Source organism: Fundulus heteroclitus, unplaced genomic scaffold (genome assembly GCF_011125445.2).
Source record: "Fundulus heteroclitus isolate FHET01 unplaced genomic scaffold, MU-UCD_Fhet_4.1 scaffold_456, whole genome shotgun sequence".
NCBI lineage: Eukaryota > Metazoa > Chordata > Actinopteri > Cyprinodontiformes > Fundulidae > Fundulus > Fundulus heteroclitus.
The window spans coordinates 20,509-41,178 of NW_023396875.1; the positions used below are offsets into that span (position 1 = coordinate 20,509).

At 39.7% G+C, this 20,670-nt stretch overlaps 1 protein-coding gene across 5 annotated transcripts in view; it reads left to right on the forward strand.

The window, feature by feature from the left end:
• The window catches only part of atp11c (ATPase phospholipid transporting 11C), a 77,250-nt gene that overhangs the window by 19,970 nt on the left and 36,610 nt on the right, over positions 1-20,670 (forward strand). For all 5 annotated transcript variants that reach the window (XM_036131737.1, XM_036131738.1, XM_036131740.1 and 2 more), the window contains exons 2-3: positions 4,539-4,658; positions 11,595-11,684. In XM_036131737.1, coding sequence (XP_035987630.1) covers positions 4,539-4,658; positions 11,595-11,684 — 210 coding nt within the window. The remainder of the gene's footprint in view (positions 1-4,538; positions 4,659-11,594; positions 11,685-20,670) is intronic.

Consider the following 20,670-nt stretch of genomic DNA (forward strand, 5'->3'; position numbering starts at 1 on the left):
TTTTAATATAACCTCCTATCAGAAACAGCCTTTGTGCAGCCTGCAGTCCAGGTGGCCGTCATTCGCACCTTCCCTGGCGTTTGTCCAGGGTCAGATGTTCATGGTAATCTCTCCGCTCACACCACATGCTTCACATCCCCTGCCAGTAGAATACTAATGATAATTTGGTAACACACAAGTTGTTGTACAGTACAGCTTGTACTGGAAGGGATAACTTTATCTAAGAAATGTGAATGGGATTTCTACTTGGATAATATTTTGAGTGTCGGAGTAGAACAGAAGGACATTGTTTACAGCATGAGTAAACTAATCCTGCTGAAAGTCACTCCTTCAGAACAGTCGACGTGTTTGTGTAATTACTATTTAAATTAACGCCTTCATCTGTGGTTTTTACTTCTAAGCATGAGAAATCTTGTGAAAGTGCACTCATTTTTTATCCTACTTGTAAAAGACCCCTGTCTAAACAGTTTTTGTGAAGTTTCACTGTATAATTATGCTCAGAAACAAAAAGAGCATATGTTTTCTTTTTTAGTTTGCTAATTCAGAGTGGCAATGTTTTTTTGATAGTAGATAGCCTTGATCTCCTTGCCCCTGATTACAATGCTTTCCTAAATTTACGGAAAAGTGGTATGGCACCAAGTCGATGGCCAGCCACTTTACATTTTTTTTAGGCAAGATAGGAGTCATTTTTTCAAACATTCAAATACTACAGGGAACTATATACGTTTCTGCCATCGTAGGTGCATTTTAAAAAAACGTTAAACGCAAAATACACAAAAGTTAGATATTCACTGTCAGACCACATATCCACTTATCAGATCTATCAGACTCATGAAAAACTGAACAGAGAAATATCTTTGACTAGCAAAGACATACTGTGTTTGTTTGGTAATTTTTAGCAGAGTTGTGATAAATTTTCAGCTAGTGCATTAGTTTATGGGATGGATGGGATGGGAACTCTACTGACCATTTTATGTCGCGCTCAAACATTGGGGCTTTTAAAATTTGTAATCCAGGGTGGGATCACCAGCACTTTGGTGCATGCATGATTCATTTTGCTGTGGGTCTTCTTTCTGCTCTCTTTGGTCAGACTGCATGTGAGGCTTTCAGGACGAGGCACCCTCTGTGGTGTTCCTGTGAGGCAACGCTTAGGGAAGTAGGAACAGTCTCACATCAGCTTTCGGTTGGTGCTTTCATGTAATGTTCCCATTAACAGAAAAGCTTGGAAGACTTGTTTCTAGTTGCTCTTTTGAAAATCGCTTAAAGGGGTCTTAAAAGTCACAAAATATAGCAACAAAGACACTAAATGGGAAACACAGGACTGTCGTCTCTAGTTTTCAATCCATCCAAGATTAGCGCGACGCACCATGCAGTGGCCACTAGCCAGTGTCCAGCTTCACAGCCAGACAGGAAGGAGGAGCAGACGGTGTTGGCTTTTCAACATAAAGTACATTTAAATGGTTCATGATATTTAAATTCATTTCTAGCACTGAATATGGTTAGTAAGAGTGTGCAAATATAGGCTATACATAATATAGGATATATATATATATATATATATATATATACACAAATTTTATACACGTTTATATACTTTTTTGAACGTGTATAAAAACAACTAATTGACTAGGTGTGGCAGGTTTTTATGACGTGGAGGTGTGCCACGATCAATTACATGTTTAGCGGAAACCCTGTGCTAAGCTAACGGTACAACACGGATCTTTGAGAGTGACATAAAAAGGTCAGTAAAGCTACTGTATGTGATGATCCTGTGACAGTGAAGTAGTAAACCTCCCGAACAACATAAGCTAACGCTAGCTGTTAATAACTTGACGGACACAGACAGCCCAATGAGCGGGTACTGCTAGGCTGAGCTCCCCCTCCCCCGTGGTGCAGGACGGCACATCTCTGCTATGCTCCGTTCTACTGCGGTACGGATCAACACAGAAGAATGTCCATCAGCTGACGGCTTACATGAATAATACATAGTGAAGCGATGAAACTACAAACAACAGAACAGTGCTCCCCACCCAGCCCCTTATCCGCCCGCCCCCCGGTCCATTGAGGCATTGGAAGCAACTATTGCTAGGCAAAAAGGAGGAACCCATAATCAACCTACTCTGCAACAAGCATGCAAAAAAAAAAAAAAAAAAAACAACAAGAAAAAAATCAGGAAGGAGTCAAACACTTTTTCACACCACTGGAAATGCGACCAATACTACTTTGCTTGTTTTACAATTTCTTGTCTTATTACTTAAAGGAGCAATAAGTGCAATTTCATTATTTTAGATAGAAATAACTAAAAACAATGTTTTGTGAAGAACTGAATGTGTCTTTTTCAGATGGCCTATGATTAAGCGTCACACCATCTCTCTGTGGTGTTCTCTAATCTCTTGTTTACATCTTTGGGCTGGCCTTCTGCCACTTAGGGCGTATCCCCTGCCTGTCCATAAAATGCTACTGTAAGGCACAACGTGGCTCAAAACGTTCCTTTGCTAGCAGCATTACAAAGTTATGAGTTGCTTAATTCATTTACCAGATATTTTCCTCTGAAGGGTCAAGTTGTTTTGCTGTGTTTTTATCCTTTGTAAATATGCGCATACAAGCCTATGGGTGAGAAGGGGAAATGGGTGCCGAGTGTTGGAGCGAGGGAGAGAGAGGCGTGGCTTGATACACATCTTCTTTTGGTCTACAGACGGGTGCTCAAGCTCCACCTAGTGGTGAAAAGTCGCTTATTGTTCCTTTTTAATTAGTATTTCACTTACGTCCAAAGAACTGATATTTATTTTAATTGTATTTTTTGTGTATGTTAACACAGTATTACAAGAGTGTTCCTTTTGTTGGTGGGAGTAGTGGCCTAGGGTTTAATGACCCGGGCATTTGTGCCTTGGAGAGGCTTCAAATGTCTGCACAAATTTCCCCTTTGTGGCACTATAAAGGGAAATATTTACTTTTTAATACGTCATGACATATGCAGAGAGGTGGAAGGTGTATTCATATAAACATCACATTAATCTAAGAGAGGCAGGAAGGTCATTATGTCAAGATGCTTCCCTGCACTGAAAAATCTAAGTGTACATATATATGATTCATATATAGCCAACTTTTGACTCTCCATTGTTCAGTTGGGAATTAGGATGCACCAATTCCTCTACAGTGAGTTTCAAAATTGCTAAATTAATATGATAGATCAGTGTGGGCCACAAACACAAACTAAGCAGATATTTTCTCCCATATTTACAAATTAATATGTATTTAAGACAGAATAATTGATTCCTTTGATTTGTTGGAATTTTCATGTCCTTTTGAGGCCAAGTTTATGTAACTTGTTTTTGTTTGAGACTTACATAAGATACAGAAATCCTGGAAGGTTATCACAAGCTGCTTTCAGATCAAGTTATGTGATTAACTGTGAAACATGAAGCCCTCTTTTCAGCTCACTTTGTTTTTTCTGTTTGCGTTCATAAACATGCTGGGATATTGCAAAAGAGCGCGATGTATAATTTATTGCACTGACATATGCACTGACATGGCTGAGTTAATTTCAACTGTCTAGATAAGTTACATTATGTGCTTTACGTAGTAAAGTATACTTGTTCTATGGCATCATTGTTATCTGCAACAGAGTCTGCTTAGCGTTGTGTATGTTACACACATCTGCTCGATCACTACCCTCTCAGGTTATGGCTGTGTCCTGAGGTTGATCAAAATTGTAACAGTGGTGTGTCGAATTCGACCCACTATTGTCTGTTGATGCCTTTTAGGTGACCATGGAGGTGTGAAAAACAAAAATAGATGAGGAACTGAAAGTATGATCTGATAGTAGGGGTGGGTACATTTTCACACTTGTACCGATGTAACTGGGTAATTAGGGCTGGGCGATTATAAATTATATTTAGACTTAGACAAACTTTATTGTCATTTTGAAGGCATAGAGTGCACATAAACTGAAATTTCGTTGCATACAGCTTACGATAATGTAATGAGATTGAAATTGAAATAAAATAACATTACAATATAAAGTGCAGCAGTGATAAGAATGTACAGTGCAGGAGAAAAACCGTTTAAAAAAAAAAAGTGTGCAGAAGACTGTTCCACCATGTTTATAGTGCAAAAATAGTGGTGCAAAAAAGGCATTAATTTTAAAAGTTCAATTTTGGCAGTGCAAAATAATAATGGTGCAAAAATGCAGTAAACGTTCAGTTGTGTATTTTTAAATTTAAATGAAGTGTAAAAGTTCAGCAACGTTGGCAGTGCAAAATAATGATGCGAAATGGTCATAAAGTTCAGCTCTGTGCATGCGTGATACCTACTTCCAAATAGCAGTTGTTGCCGTTTGCTTCTTTACTTGGTGTGCTGCTAGAACTTTCCATTCAAGCATTACTTTATTATTCCCACAACAAAGAGTGTTAGAATTCACGTGACTTGTTTAATGTCTAAACATCTTTAATGAAATTATGAATATGACCTGTCTCTCCCCCCCCCCCCCCCCCCCCCCCCCCCCCCCCTTCTGTCCTCCCCGCTTTTTCCTCCTCTAGTTTGGTGGTGATGAGGGAAGAGTTGACAACAGGACGATCTACGTTGGCCATAAGTCCTGTCCCCCCAATGAGGCTTTTATCCCTCCCAAGTTTTGCGATAACAGGATCGTCTCCTCTAAGGTAAGAAGCAAACTTCGGCCCTTGAACCTTGCTTATTGTAGTGGTAAAAGTGTATGATTGTCCAAGGTCATGCTGCTGGGCCGATGGCTTAACTAACAGCCCCTTTAAAGAAGTTAAAATGTGTCCCAGTGGACATCTAAGTGCCACTCCACCTACTTTGGGTACACAAAAATAAACGGATTGAAAACAGAAAAAAACATGACTTCTATATGAAGCAGGGACTTTTTTTTTTCATCGTTTTCTATTGTGCTAAACATGTTTTTTTTGCATGCCTGCTTTAAAACTGCTGGGTTTGCATGAACATTTGAACAAGCATACCTTACAGGTCCCTTACCCTTGCTCTCTGCTGTACTACAACCCTCCCTCCACAGCTCCTCTCCTGCAGCGGAGCCTGTCGCGCTGTTTCAATGTTTACCTATTTTTGTTTTCTGAGCAGGTGCCACTGAAGAAATTGGCAGTTTTACCTGTAAAGCAGGTTGTTTTTCCACTATTGGCAATCTGGCAATCTTGAGCTTAAATGCAGGTAGCGCTGTGCGGGGGGGGGGTTGGGGGGGTGTTGTGTGAGCTGCACTTACACAAGAGCGATTGACACACACACACAACCAATCAGAGCCAGACATTTCTCCTGGCTCTGATTGGTTGTTTTTTTCCGGGAGCGGTGTACAGCTTTTACTGGAAGTGATAACTTTATTTAAGAAATGTGAATGGGATTTGATAATATTTTGAATGTGAATGTGAATGGATAACATTTTCAGTGTCGGAGTAGAACAGAAGGACATTGGCTCCTACCAACATTTTTGCAAATGGTGGTAGTAGCCAGAGGAGCTTTGTTTTTCACAGATCTTCTTTCTCTTAACAATTATGTAAAAAATACATTTATACAAAAGTTACCTAGTGCAGGTTTAAATTTGCTCTTTATATGAGGTGAATCAAATTGAATTATCCATTCACAAACCTTGCAATTCACACATAGTGGTTGTGATGATAATTGCTACTTCAAAAAAATTGTCAAATACTTAACCGTTTTTCAATGTGTTAAAAAAAAATTCACAACTTATCTTTAAACTTATTCTTTTTCGCCCCCTCCCCAAAGTCCACAATTTTCTTTCTGTGACAATGCTGCTACCATTTTGGTCCTTTGTGTTCTTTAATAATTTATTTTATTGATGTTTTTAAAGATGTTTGGCCTCTGTCTAATGATGGACACCTCTTTGTTCCTAAGAAAATTACAACAAAGAAATCCTAATCTTTTCTTATTTAGAAAATTCAAAACAACATTTGTCAAAAATAGGCATTTTTTGATTAAGAAAAGACAGAATATGGTGATGTAAAATGTGCTGCACAGAAATTTCAAATGTTACTCCATCATTTTCCTAGTCCTTTTATTTCTTTGTTTAGTTTTTAGTCAGTTAATGTAAGGCGTCCTTGAGTGTTGAAAAGGTGCTAAATATATGTATTGTATTAAATATACTGATATATGTGATACATTGGTAACACATAAATATGTTTCATTGTGATACAAAGTATTACATAATTTTGTGAAAAACAATATATTACACATAATTCAAAAGGCAGTATACAGTGTAATACAATGTAAAAGGATGATTGTGGCTTGGTGACCAGAGTATTAATCTTGCAACTGGAAGGTTTTGGGTGCCAATGGTATGTCAATGTGCCCCTGGGCAAGGTGCTTAACCCAAAGTTGCCTTTCAGTCTACATATTGGTGTATGAATGCATAGGCATTATATTTTAGATTGGGTAAATATAGTGTAAGTTGCTTTGAGTGGTTTGTAGAAAAGCAAATATTCAATCCATTTGAAAATGTAACTTGTTTTGTGCAACGAAATGACCAGTTTAGAGCAAAATATGCCATATATATTATAAATCATTGTACATACCCTTTGGTGAAATTAAGCACAGTTTTCTGGCATTTCTGACATGAGGCAGAATGAGTACAATTCAGTTACATATATGACAGCATCATCTGCATACATTTGGCACTGAACATCTTTACAGCTTTCAGGTAATCTTTTAATATATAAACAGAATAGCAGTGGTCTCATTATCCACCCATTTTACAGCTTTGAAAGGTTGTTCTCATAATGTGATCTGGTAACACGCTGCTCTTCCTTTTGAATAAGAACAAAACCAATAAAGAGCTTGTTGTAAAATTGTAAGTATTTGAACTCTGAAAAGTCAAGAAGAAGATTATTTTACTGTTCTAATTCAAACTTCTATGACTTATTTTGCTCTAGGAGCAAACATTTAAAACAACCAACTGGACAAAGAAAAAATCCAAAGTTTCAAAACTTCACATCATAATCTGCTCAGGACAGATTTGGGCTCCCTTTTCGCCTTTCTCTTTGGCTTATGGTATAATGAGGATGTAGAGGACTGTGCTGCTTCTGTTAGCCACAGAGGCCAGTTTAAAATAGGACGTAGGGTAGAGATCTCTTTACATTCTAGTTTTATCATATGGAAGTTCTTCACTTTGTAATCTGAACGGGGTTCTTAGCAAAAAGAGGATGCATACAAAAAGTCACACTGAGACATAGCACACCTCAAAAAATGGACTGATGATTTAGGAATGGTGTCACATAGAGCTTAGAGAATAAACCAACTTAGTAGTATACAATGCAAACATCTATCCCAACCACAGTCTGGAAGGTTGATCAATTTTCCTGACTGAGCCGAGGTGGAATCCAGCTTCTTTAATGGACAAAACCTTTCAGAATATTTAGTCTCAAATCACTCTTTCATCAGAACTGGCACTTCTTCCACAAAGTACGTGATGAATTATGACAGCAGGTTGAAGGCACATGCTGATCAAGTTGCAGAATACATTCAGACTATTACTAATGCTGGAGTCTTTCTCTGGCCATATAGGAATATAAGAACTATATAGCACTTTTACACCTGTGCTTGACTGTGAATTTTGCTGTCCCTGCCTTTGGGCATGTTCTTGTCCTGTTTAAGTCGTTGAATGCAAAATGAACTGTTGAGCACCCCAGAGCATTCCCCATATTTCTGTCTCCCCTCCCTCTTCCAATCCACGTGCTTGTCTTTGCTCCTGACAAAGGACGATCATTTGTCTGTCAAGGGAGCACTGACTGACAACCATGTTTTCAGCATGGTTGCTAATGATGAACTGGAATGCTTTGTAATTTGGTTGTTTTCCCATGGGCTTTGAAAGTCTCCCCCCCAGCTCCCACCTATCTATCCCGTGTCAACAGCACGCTCAGACAGGTATTGCCGGCTGGTTTAGTGATACCATAAGTAATAGGGGTGAGAAGGCGGAGTAGTCTGTGCATAGGAGAGATGGCCATGGAATTTATAGTGGTGCAGACGGTCTCTGTGAACAGGGGGCAATCAATTGGCTCCTGCCGTCATGTCAAGATAAACAGTCCTTAATTACCCTGGCTGTAGTGTTTATGCTCCCCGCTGCCTCTGTACTCCATCATCTTTTTGCTTTTGCACTCTGCTATGACCAGTACATGCCTTTCCTCTCATGCTTTTGCTGCTCCTGCACCACCACACTCAGCCCCCACTCACTGCTGCCACCCCCCTTTTTCTCATTACTTTTACTCTTTTTCTCTCTCGCAAAATGAGATGGGCCATTCTGCTGCCACTGCATTTCAACACTCTCCCCAAGCAGATCTTTCCCTATGCAATCAGTGCTTCAGTGCTGTTTTTGTGCAAGTGCTTTGTAAATGTAGGTGCAGACATGTGTTAGCGTTTGTGTTACATTGTTTTGCTGAACAGTTAGTTCCTGTTGAGACTGCACAGAAAGTCAAGCAGATAAAAATGTTTCTTTATGCCTGCTCATAGCAATGGTCACGGCCACTTGAACAAGAGCAAAAACAGCTTGATTTTGTTGTTCGCGCCACAATAAAGAGTTTCCAAATAAAGGATATAAAATAAGGGCCCCCTGCTGGATCCACTGCAGTTTGCTTACCAGGCAGACCGTCAACCTGAGACTTCACTTCATCCTGCAACACTTATACTTTAAATGTCTTCATTGAGAACCAAGTGGAACCAAAGTTACTTCTTTTTGACAAAAACCTACCGATTAAATAGGGTTCTGTATGCTGGTGTATTTACGGTCCCTCAAGAGCTGGTGTTCCCAGCTAGTAAGTACAAAAATAGATTTTTTTTTTACTCCAGAAAACTGAAAAAAAAAAAATGCTGAAACTCTTAAAGGTTATAACCCTATTTGTTTAGAGCCTTTGTCTGATCTATTTAAACCATTAACTAAAACATTAATTCCAGGCTGCCGTCCGATGTTTCTTTACTCTTCTTTATTATGTCACTGCCTTCTCCTTTTTAATGTTTTTATCATGTAAAGCACTTTGAATTGTCTTGTTGCTGAAATGTGCTGTATAAATAAACTTGCCTTCCTTTTTCCGAGCTCAATTTGTGGCAGCGGCATTTGATACTGGCACTTCCGGTGGCAACTGTGGCACTTCCGGTGGCACTTTCACTGGCATGCGCCTGCCAAGACGGTGCCACGGCTCTTCCCGCACTGCTGTTTCTGTTTTTGGGCAAACTGCTTGTTATAGATGCCTGTTAGACTATAACTACTTCCAAATAATCATATTTTATTTATATTATTTGCAATAAAAGCTTGTGGAACTTTCGCCAGCCGCCTGCCACAAGGTGTCCCAACGCTGCCAGTCCAGCTGCCGTAACTAATAGCAGGTCCTCTGGCAGGGTCCGAAATTAACACTCGCCAGTCGCCAAATGCGAGTAAATTTCCCGTTTGGCGAGTGAATTTCAGAGGGCTAGCTGCCACATGGCGAGTAAATGTTTGTACCAAATAAAATAAAAGTAACATAAAAATAACAAAACCCATACGATCCGTTCACAGCTCTGTCCATCCAGAGCTCAGTCTAGACCCGCCTTCTGCGGTGCTGGTTCAGCTTCTTTCACATTCAGAACCAGTCATGGCTGAACGCTGGATCAGAAAACAGATCTGCTAACCAGATACAGTCTAAAACGCCAATTAGTCTGTTTATAAGTTTCGTTCTTGTTTGTTCTGTTTTTTTTTTTTTTTTAACTACCTGCGCTGCGGTTCTGTGCTTCACCGCTCTTACTGCGCCTCCCCCGCCCCCTCTCGGAGCAAGGTGCTTTTATCAGCGGCCAGCCTTCAAAACGTGAATCGCTACGTTTAATGTCCTTCCACTCGTACCAAAATGTCCCAATTAAAGTCAGTAGGAGAGTCGGTAACTGTTTTCATGCTCTTTTGTTTTTAACGACACAGAACCAGCGGTGCTTCAGTGGGCGTGGTGCGTTGCGTTTGAATTCAGGTGCGCAAAATTACGTTACATGTAACCTGTAACATCGGGGGCGCAGCGCACGAGGGTAAAATCCAGCAGCGAGATCAGCGTAAAGACGCAGCGTGAACCCTGAGTGCTTTAAGTGTTGCAGCTGAGGGGAAAATTTTGAACCATACACAGGGGCGGTTCTGGACAGGGGCCAACAGGGGCCTATGCCCATGTAGAACTGTTCCTGGCCCCTGTTATGGCCCCTGTACTAAAAACATGATGTTAAATTTCTTAGGATGATAAAATGCTGACAAAGATAACGTGACTGACTGGTCATTTGGATCAGTTGCATTTTTTTCGTTTATGGTTTTACCCAATAATAAAATAACAAAATAATTAAAAAATAGATATAAAAAAATAACAATAATTAAAATCAAGCTGTTTCACGTTAAGCTCCCGCTGTATTGAGAAAAGATCAGGGGTCTGCAACCTGCAGTTCCAGAGCCACAATTGGCTCTTTGGCTTACTTAATATTTTAAACAATGAAATGTTGACCTGTTAAGTTCCCCCCCCCCCCCAAATCTTTTGTTCTGTGCCCCTGTGAAAAAACACTGCACCACCCTGACCCACCCTGCTAAATTTGGTCTAGAACCCCCACTGACCGTACTGACTTGATGAAACTCTGCCTCATTCACAAATAAGGCCAACATGGATAGAATAATGATAATCTGTAGTGTTTTTTATCGCCTGGATGTGAATCTGATAATTCATATTGTGTCTTTTATAATCAACTACAATATATATATATATATATATATATATATATATATATATATATATATATATATATATATATATATATATATATATATATATATATATATATATATATTTTTTTTTTTTTTTTTATTCAGGAAACAAAGATTTCTCTTCCAGGTTCCAGTCAGCCACGCCCCCAACCACGCCCCCCACAATTAACATAATTTCACTCTTAATTTTTATAAAAGTTGAGGTCTGGTCAAAATTAATATTTTGGCCGGTAAAAAATATGCCTGGCCGGTTGATTTTTACATCTACCGGCCAACTTGGCCGGTGAATAACAAAGTTAATTTCGGACACTGTCCTCTGGCACCTTGTGGCAACTGCAGTGGCATGCAGCTGCCAATGCCACTGCAGCTGCCACGGCTGGCGAAAGCGCCCCTCTTAGCTGGAGCTGCCACAGGTACTGCCACTATAGCTGCCGCAAATTGAGCCTGGTGTCTCTCCTTTTTTGTTCAAAAAGGGGACGTAACTAAGAAAGCAATTCTCTAATACGACACTGTGAAGAAACATTAGGGTGTCTTCACTTTTCCTTAGTTTTTGTTTATGCAAGGTTAATTGTGTTTACCTTTTTTAATTTAAACACTTTCTTTTTTTTCCAGAGGAGTATGTACATTATACGTCAATATATGTATTCACTTCCTAATAAAAATCTCTATATTTAATGGGGAGTCCTACTTTTTCATCACTGTATGTTTGTCTGTGAATAAATGTCTCCTTAGCTGTTTGTTCATTTACCAAATTTTTAAAAAATCCTGCAGAAACTTTAGGTACATTACATCAAAGTACTATAAAATTCAACAAATACCTTTTAACATATCTGACTTAGATGTATGTTTTTGTCTTTTGCAGTATACAGTCTGGAACTTTCTACCAAAGAATCTGTTTGAACAGTTTCGAAGAATTGCCAATTTTTACTTCCTTATCATCTTCCTGGTGCAGGTAAGGGCAAACTTTCAGCGTGCTAAACCAAAACAGGTACGCTAATGAATGCTTTTTTTCAGAATATTAGGAAATAAATGTATCTTAGCCACTAATTAGGATGTAATTGGGCATGGTTGAGTTTGCCAAAGTATACTGTGCAAACCTGTTTGACAGTGGCTGAGGGAAAGAATATTTATTTACTCAAGGCAGTAAGCTCTGTGAAACAGTACTAGGATGTGACAGCTATACGTGCTCACAACGGGTAGTTTTACATTTGGTGCTAAGTTGAAGACATCCAATTTTTTCTGTTTAGCTCCTATCACAAATTTCTCACACTGGATACTTTTGGCATACTTTTTTTTTTTAGGAAAACATGTGTTGAAGAAATAAACACCCTAAATAAACATTAATGTAACTTGGGATTCCAATGAAAAATAAGAATAGTCTGCGATCGATTACAGTAGAAGTATCAGTTATACAAGCATTGCTATATCCACATAGTTACAATTGGTCTTCCGTTCACATGTTGAAATAAGATTTTTGCAAAAATTTTGTCTTATTTGGTTGACCGTAAGCCAGTTAACTAAAACTTTTTTGACAGTGACTTTGAGTAATAATTAGGGATGGGTACTGAAACCCGGTATCAAAATGGTCCCGGGTCCACGTCGGTCGGTCTTCCTGGACCTACAACCTTCAGCCTTATCGGTCCTCTTAACATTATTAGGCACTGTGAACAGTCCACGCTGTGGACTGTGGTCATACTGTCAGTAGCGTGGACTCTGCGTTGATGCCCACGGACAGTTGTCTGCGCAAGTGTGTGGGGCTTAAGGTCGTATTCAACTTTCCAGGGAGACTCTAACTCAAATGTTTTGTCACCAAGCCCCTCCTCCATAAGATGTACATCTGCAGAGGAGACTGTTGGGAGGGGCTAACGTCCTACTCTCACTTGTTCGCCTCGCTTTCTCATCCAACACAAGGAAAGGTGCCCTGCTAGCTGATAAAGGTACAATGGCAGAGCGAACCAAAAAGGTCCAAAGTTTGGCTGCCATTATTGCAATACCTAGCTTTGCTTGCAAAGGCAGGAACATAAGTAATCTGACAAAACGCCTTGTGAAAATGCACCACATACAAACAGAAAGATACAGCGTTCCACCACCCGAGTGCAACAAGCTTTGCCTCTGAATCAGATACAGCAGGTATGTATATCAGTAGGCACGCAAAGCAAACACACGATGAAGCATTGACATAAGTTTGCACTCATTCTTACAATTAATATGTGTACGATGTTTTAATCATGACGTTTAAAACAAACAAGAAGTGTACACGTAGGATAAATTATTTGCATATTTAATATGGGGCTTCTATTTTGGACAGGGTAGTTTCTTTAGTAATTTATACAATTATACAACATACTTTTTATTTTAGTTAATCTTTAAAGTCTTGTCTGTCATTTGTTTTTTCACCCTTTTGTTTGAATCCGACCCGCAGAGTGAGCCATGAGAGCCGCGAAAAATCTTTATCTTTTAAATAATTTATTATTATCATTATTATTATTATTATTTTTCTCTTGGCCCTAAGGGTGCCATATACGTGCATGACAGGGATGGTGGTCTCAAGGCCACTTTTTCCCAGTCTTGGTTTTTGTCTGGGCTTCGGAGTGTGATGCCTTGGTCTTAGACTCTGCCTTGTATTGTTGGGCCTCAAAAAATTTGGTCGAGACTGGTTTGAGACCCAGTACATTTTTCATATACTAATTTCCTTTGATCTCTGCTGCAAAAGCACAAGGAAAAACAAAGCAAACTGAGTGGAGGTGTCCCCCCGATCCGTCCCCCATAAGTTGCCTACAAAAGGCGAGAATCAACATTGACGGCAAAACCAACAATTAATGCTCTGTAAGTTCGACTAATTTACGTTGGAGCTTGCATTGATTGCAGCGCAGTCAACTGGGTCCTCTCTTCTGCGCTCCCGACGCAGGGGATATAAATACTGCCTGGGATAACTTTGGCACGACACCTGAAAGCAGGCAGAACTGACTATTGGCTCTCCAACTCAGAAAGTTGGATTTTTCTCACCAACCCGACATAGATTCATGCTTTCTGCTTCTCACACGTTACATGTTTATGTGCACATTTGTAAAGCTGGGAGTCGCTGGGAATCGCTGGGAGCACTCAGCTTTGAAGTTATGTTGTTCTGAGCTCTGTAGGTTCAACTTTCTGGGTAAAAAAAACAAAAACATGAGGATGACTCTGACTCCTCAGGGGACCTAAACAGCAACTCATTGCTGAGCCTGTCTGTGTTAATGGGGGGGGGGGGGGGGGGTGTAATCAATAGAGAAAGAAAAAAAAGAAATAATAATGTAAGGGGTCGTTCACAATTTTCAGCCTTTTCAGCCCTGTTTCAGAGAGCAGCCTAATCCCCGCCTTCTGTGGATCTACTTTGGCCGGTTTTCACTGCTGCTGTTCCAGACACAGCCTGAGCCAGAAAGGTGTCCCCCACCACTTCCTTCCTGCATGCTGAATAAGGCCCCAAATAAAATCAATAGGATAGTAGCTGTGTCATGTTATTTTTATCAGTTTTAACACATAACAGTTCTGAAAAACTGCTTAGGTAAGTTCTGAATTTCCCTTACAAAACAAGTGCGCAGAAACTTCTGAAACACAGCGGTTGCTTTGTATACAACTAGTCCACAGATGTCACAAAACACTGCATGCGATTGTGACTGATATAGGGTATTCATACTCAGGTAGGTTTTCTACCTAGTCGACAAGTTTTAATTAATTACAATACTGAAAATTGTGACCGACCCCTAAGTAGGCTATCCTCTCCCTGTTGACTTTCCCAGATGTGGAAGATAGTAGTTTTATGTAATCAAATTAAATTTATTTACAGTTTTTTTTTAAAACAACTGCAGTTGGCTAAAATGCTGCAAACAAAAATGACACAATATAACAATAATTAAAAGTTAAAAACAGTGAAAAAAAACAATACAAGACTAAATTAAAACATAAGTTAACTCCCATGCTACATCAAAAAACCAGTGAGTAAGAAACAGATTGAAACTACCAAGTATACATCTGAATCAGCTCTGGGTTTTTACAGAGAAGAGTTCTACTGTATCCTAGACTCTATCCTAGAGAAGATGCAAAAATTACTGAGGTTTATGCAAACAGGAATTCAAACAATAAAAGAACTGGGGAAACTCCTCCCTGGCCGTCATTACAAATGTTGCACCAGATTATTTAAAAACCAGAAGTAGTTTTAGTTGAAGGATGAACCTTTTTTTAATTCAGCATTTTGTGCTGTAAATTTGCTTTCTTTTTTTTTTTTTAGGAAAAAAAACAAAAAACTGTGTCCCTAAATATGAGTCTAATTCTAAAGATTTGGTCTCGTCCTCGGCAGAACCGGTCTTGACTCCATCACTGGTGCATGACCTTATTGTTTACCATAAACTGTCTTGGCGCCACACTTATTCTGAGTACTTCCTTCAACATTATTAGAATTACCTATAAATTTAACATCAATCTAATCCAGTTATGATGTTTGTTCATTGTGTGAATGATCAATTTCTGCTTCTTGATGCATCAAGGCATAGATTCTATCCCCCTCTCCTCGCAATTAGTTTGTGATTTTTAGCTCTTGATAGCTAGTTGTATATTCATGCCCAAAATCATGAAGTGTGAAATATTAGCCAAAGGGAGCACAAGGCAGCTGAAAACGCAAACAAAAGTTGCAGAAGAGTTATTACATTAAGTTCTGAGCAGCACATTTGGGCATCAGTGCAAAATACTGTAGCCACTTAAGTAGAAAGTAGTGATAGTGAGATCTCCAGCTTCAAATGAGTATATAAAGTAAAGATTTATATGTGAATTTTTTCAATGAGGAGAAGGACAGAAGAATGTTGTCTGAAAGCAGTGGCTCAAAGACTCAACGGACCACGCCCTACTAAGGAAGTTAAAGTTCTGTGGTTAGCACAGCCTGTCTGTAAATCACCATAATGATAAATGACACTGCCACGTCACTCAAACTCCGAGTTTAAATTCCCCCACATCAACATGGTTTTTGCTAAAAAGTAACTTCAAGCTAAAGCTAAACATGTGGTGGATTGAAGGGAAGTTAAACTACACAGATGGCCCATGCAGTCAAATATTGTCTTTCATTTGGCTCATTTATGAGACCGTAGCGCAGGAACTAGGGAGTTCCTGTAACCGGCAGGTTGCCGGGTGTAGCCCCCCGTTTCATCTGCTTCTGTCTTTGTGTCCATTAGCAAGACACTTCATCTGCTTTGCCTGCTGTCAGTGATCAGAGGGCTCCGTGGCGGTGATTGTGTGGCAGCCACACTGCTGTCAGTCTGAACCAGAGACCACCGTCAGTGTGTGAATGAATGGATGAATGAGTGAATGTGGTGTAAAGTGCTTTGGGGTGCTCAGGACTTGATAATGTATTATACAAGTGCAAGTCATTTACCATTTATGCAGATTCATGGAAAAATACATAGAATAAATTGTGCTTAAACGTTTTTTGTGGATGCCTTTACATTTTTTTTTTTATTTTTTTTTTTATTTTTTTATTTATTTTTTATATTTTATTTTTTTTTTAAATGTTGCACTTTCCATGTTAAAATCAATATTGGGAAAATACATTTTTTCTTCTGTTCTCCTGTATTAATCCTGTCTGATGTTAATCGCTGCCTACTTGCCAATAGCCAAATAACAAAATGTCAACACATTTCTTATAACTCAATTGCCTTATAACGTAAACCTAAACAGTTTTTGTTAGCATTTTCATAACAGCTTTTCTTATTCCTTAATGTTTACTTGCAAATAAAAGCAGCCAGAAGTTGATGTTTAGAAAAAATATCCTTTCAAAATAGAGGCATGCGTGACACCGATTGCCAGAGAAAGGTTAAGGTGGGCAGGTCTTCACCATGCATTTGGCACATAGTAGACCAACAGTAAGAGACGCCGCGGTGCAGGAGAGCCTTGAAGATTCAGCTGAAAGGTTTGGCACTATTTTACGTTCGCTCAAGTCAAAGACCAAAATGTGCAAGACTCTTAGATAAGTCAGCAAATGGAGAGTTTGTAGATGGAGTGTTTGGATTTTTAATGACTTGTCAGAAGTAGGCCAAACCCTAAACCTTTGTTATATTTTAAGATATGTTTACAGCTGGGTGCCTTAGTTTTATACTTTACCTCCTCAGTGGTATGCTGGTACTTTGTACTGTCATAATCATAAAAATACCTGAAATACATTCTACCAGGCTGTTATATTGCTTGAGAAAGCATTTTTGTTATTGCTATAGCGAGTTGTAGCCTGTTTGAGCAATAATTATGAAGTTCTAAAACAACTAGTTTGTTTGATTCTTATAAACACTGAACATAATAATCATATCTGCATTAAAAGAAAAACTTTTTGTGTTATGAGGCAGTTTAAACATTTCAATTGAATCTATCAATGACATTATGTGGACGATGGTTAGAGCCGTATGTACTAAGTTTACCATATTCTCATCAGTAGGATCTACCAAGTAATCTCATAACTACAATATTACTTGAAATAGACACAAAATACACAAAGCCAAACAACTGAGACACAGTGACACCCATTCAGTGTAGCTTTAGATTTAGAGGCTTTGGTTGCTACGATTTCTGAAAAGTTTCTAGCTTAAATCAGACTCAAATCAAAATCAAATCAGTTTATTTATGTAGCGTAGATTTCAAATTTTCCCTCAAATTAAGCATGCATGTGGCGACAGTGGATAGAAAAACTCCCCTTTAACAGCAAGAACCATCCAGCAGAACCAAGCTCATTGTGGATGACCATCTGCCATGACCAGCTGAAGGTTAGAAAAGACAGAGAATACACACAAAAATGACACAGATGAACCGATCAAGAATACTTTATATGTTAGAAAGGGTAATGCCAGACTAGCTCCATATGTCGCTGTGTTAAGGAAAGACCACAGTTTAGCTGATAGGCTCTGAAGCAGTTTTCCGGTCAAGAGAATGAAAGGGAACACAGTCAGTAGCTCAGCCGATCTGCCCCCAGGGTGTAGTCGCAGCTAAACAGAGTGCTAGACCAAATGTAGTTACTATGAAGAGAAAAAAACTGTGCGATATTTCACAACCAGTTTGTACTTGAGCGCTGTCTGTAGACAAAACAAGTTGTATGACAAGCTGCGCCTCTCTCTACCTCCACTCCACATGCAACCCGGCCCCTCCTTTCCCCTCCACCTCTCACCCGTCGCCTCATATGTGCATAGTTGCAAAGGATAAAAACACAGCAGAACAGCATCACCTTTCTGAGGAACATTTCTAGTGAAGAAGGAACTCCTAACTTTATAATGCTGTTAGCAAGAGAACATTTTGATCTGCTGGGGGTGCTCTTCGCGATGTTGCTCCAACTGTGTGCTGCCCTGACAGCAGCATTTAGGGCAGGGATGGGCTAAGCAGATGGCAGATGTTCACATGCATGTACACGTACAGTCCAACTCGGCCCGGCAATGTAAACAAGAGACTGGAGAACAAAGAGATGCAATGTGGCGTCATATCATTGTACATCTGAAATATTACCTTTAAACCTTCACATCACTATTTATTTAGTTCTTTCTAACTAAAATAATGAAATTTCGCTTATTGCTCCTTTAAAAGTTGAAGTAACAATAATGCAAAATTGGAGAATAGTAGGATAATTCAGCAGAGTGAGGGAAAAAGGTCTTAATGTCCTCCAGTAGCCAAGCCTATAGCAGCATAACTACAGAGATCGAAATAATTCAGGATAACGTAAGCTACTACAATAATAACCTTTATGCAAAAGGAAAGTTTGAAGTCTAGTCTTAAAAGTAGACAGGGTGTCTGCCCCACGGACCAAAACTGGAAGTTGGTTCCACAGGAAAGGAGCCTGATAACTAAAAGGTCTGTCTCACCTTCTGCTTTTAGATGCTTTTGGAACCACCAGTAGACCTGCAGTCTGACTGTATGGAGCAATCAGATCTCTGATGTATGATGGAGCTTGATTATTAATAGCTTTATACATGAGGAGGTGAATTTTTAATTATATTCTTGATTTAAGAGGGAGTCAATGGAGGGAAGCTAAAATAGGAGAAATATGATCTCTCTATATATTGATTTATCTTGACATTCTCAAGTTTTCATCTCTTTGGCAGCTTTGAAACGTAATTGCACTTATGAGTTGATAAGCTGCTCAATATTTTTAACCACCCATTTCCTGTCTCAATATCAGGGTAAACCTTCTCCTTTGCTTTACTTCACCCTTGGTCACCCCAGCGGATTTGTCAGAGTTGTTCTAAACCCAGAAGGGGAGTTGCTTAAGACCCAGAAAGGTTGGCTCTGGTGTAGCAGGCTACTGTTTATTTGTATTGCCAAATCTGTGTCGCAAACTGAGGAAGCCAAGATGTCTAAATAAAGCAGGAAGCATCTTTTCTTTTCTAAACTCAAAAGAAATGTTATTCTCTTTTCGGAAATGGGATCAAAAGTGAAGAGGATTTGAGTTGCCATCTGCTTTTGTAAGACCATCATCTACAATGGCCTTTTCCTGATGTGTTAAAGTGGGAGCTAGTTGATCTGCTTTTAGAAAGAACCTGAACTATGCCAGTAGTCATTTCTCTAAAGCAAACGGATGCTAGCTTGGGCTTGCTCAGGGGACTGGATCTTCTTTCTCAGGTGTCGCACTGACTAAATAAGCTCAAGCTGACAGCCCCCTTCAGTTCCCTAGCTAACAGAGACAGTCCATTGTTCTGTTGTCATTACATCTCATTATCTTAAATTAACCCAAATAATTGAACAATTTCCCCGCCCTTTAATTTCCTTTAACACCTTTTCAGGGTTTGTTGTTCAGCTTGTCAGTTTGCTTGAAATTGATCCTAAGCAGATGTTTTTTTTTGTTTTTTTCCCCCTGTTGAATTAATGAACTGTTAGTCATCTAATGGAGCACAGCGCCGTGTGGGTGTAAACCAACATACATGTTTGCATCAATCGCACGTTGCTTATTGCTGTGAGATGCACAAAGATTCCTGGTGTGCGGTATAAATAGAAGAATGCATCCCATTGTTCCTCTTAAAACAGAAGTTGGTGGGTGTCCCCAGATTAACGGTGTTTACTGATGATGAAGGATGAGCTGCGTTTTCTGTCTGATGCAGTTCTTTGCAGGGGGCACGTTATGGTAGGCATCCAGTTCTATTTCAGATGCTCGTTGGCAGTATGTTAGATGGAAAGGAACAGGTACTCATACCGTGCTGCTGATTCGCACTTGAATTTTCTTCAGACAGAAAAAAACCCGTCTCTCATCCCCCGACAGAGACAAACACCCAAACATTGTCATCCAACCTCCGACTCTATTCCGTCAACCTTTTGTCTCTCCATCTCCTTCAGTCTCAGGATTGCCGTCTTTCCTTTTTTAGTCTCTATCATACATAGCCCCCCGTGTCTCTGCAGCACTGCACTGCTGACGTCAGCAGCCAGGGAGCCCTCCGTACTTCACAGGGACACAAATAGACACAGGCTGAAAAAAAAAGCCCCACTGTTCTATAAATAGCCCCTGTGTGTCTTTGCCTGAGTTCAGTCGAACGGGAATAGAGAACTGTGAGAGACGGAGACTGAAAATAAGAAAGTGAGAGACAGCTAGAGAGAGAAGGATGCTGGAGGGTGGTGGTGGTGGTGGTGGGGGGGGGGGGGGGTAGGAGAACATCAAGACCCACGGCACAGCACTGGGGACCCTGGAGACCTGCTGTCTGTTGCTCAGCCTGACACATTTCCTGCATCAGATGAAGTGCTGCTCTGCTTTGCTGCTCTGAAATCACACCCGCATATCAGCAGGAGCACACAGTTCACTCATACTGCAGAGTTTTAGTTTATTTATTTATATATTGTTCGGCATTGCGTTTGGTGCATTGGGGAAAGGTGGTGGGGTATCTGAAAGTTTTGTGTTTGGTGCAGGAAATCAGATGTGGATAGCTTAGTGTTGTAGCACATGCTAACTTAAAAAAACA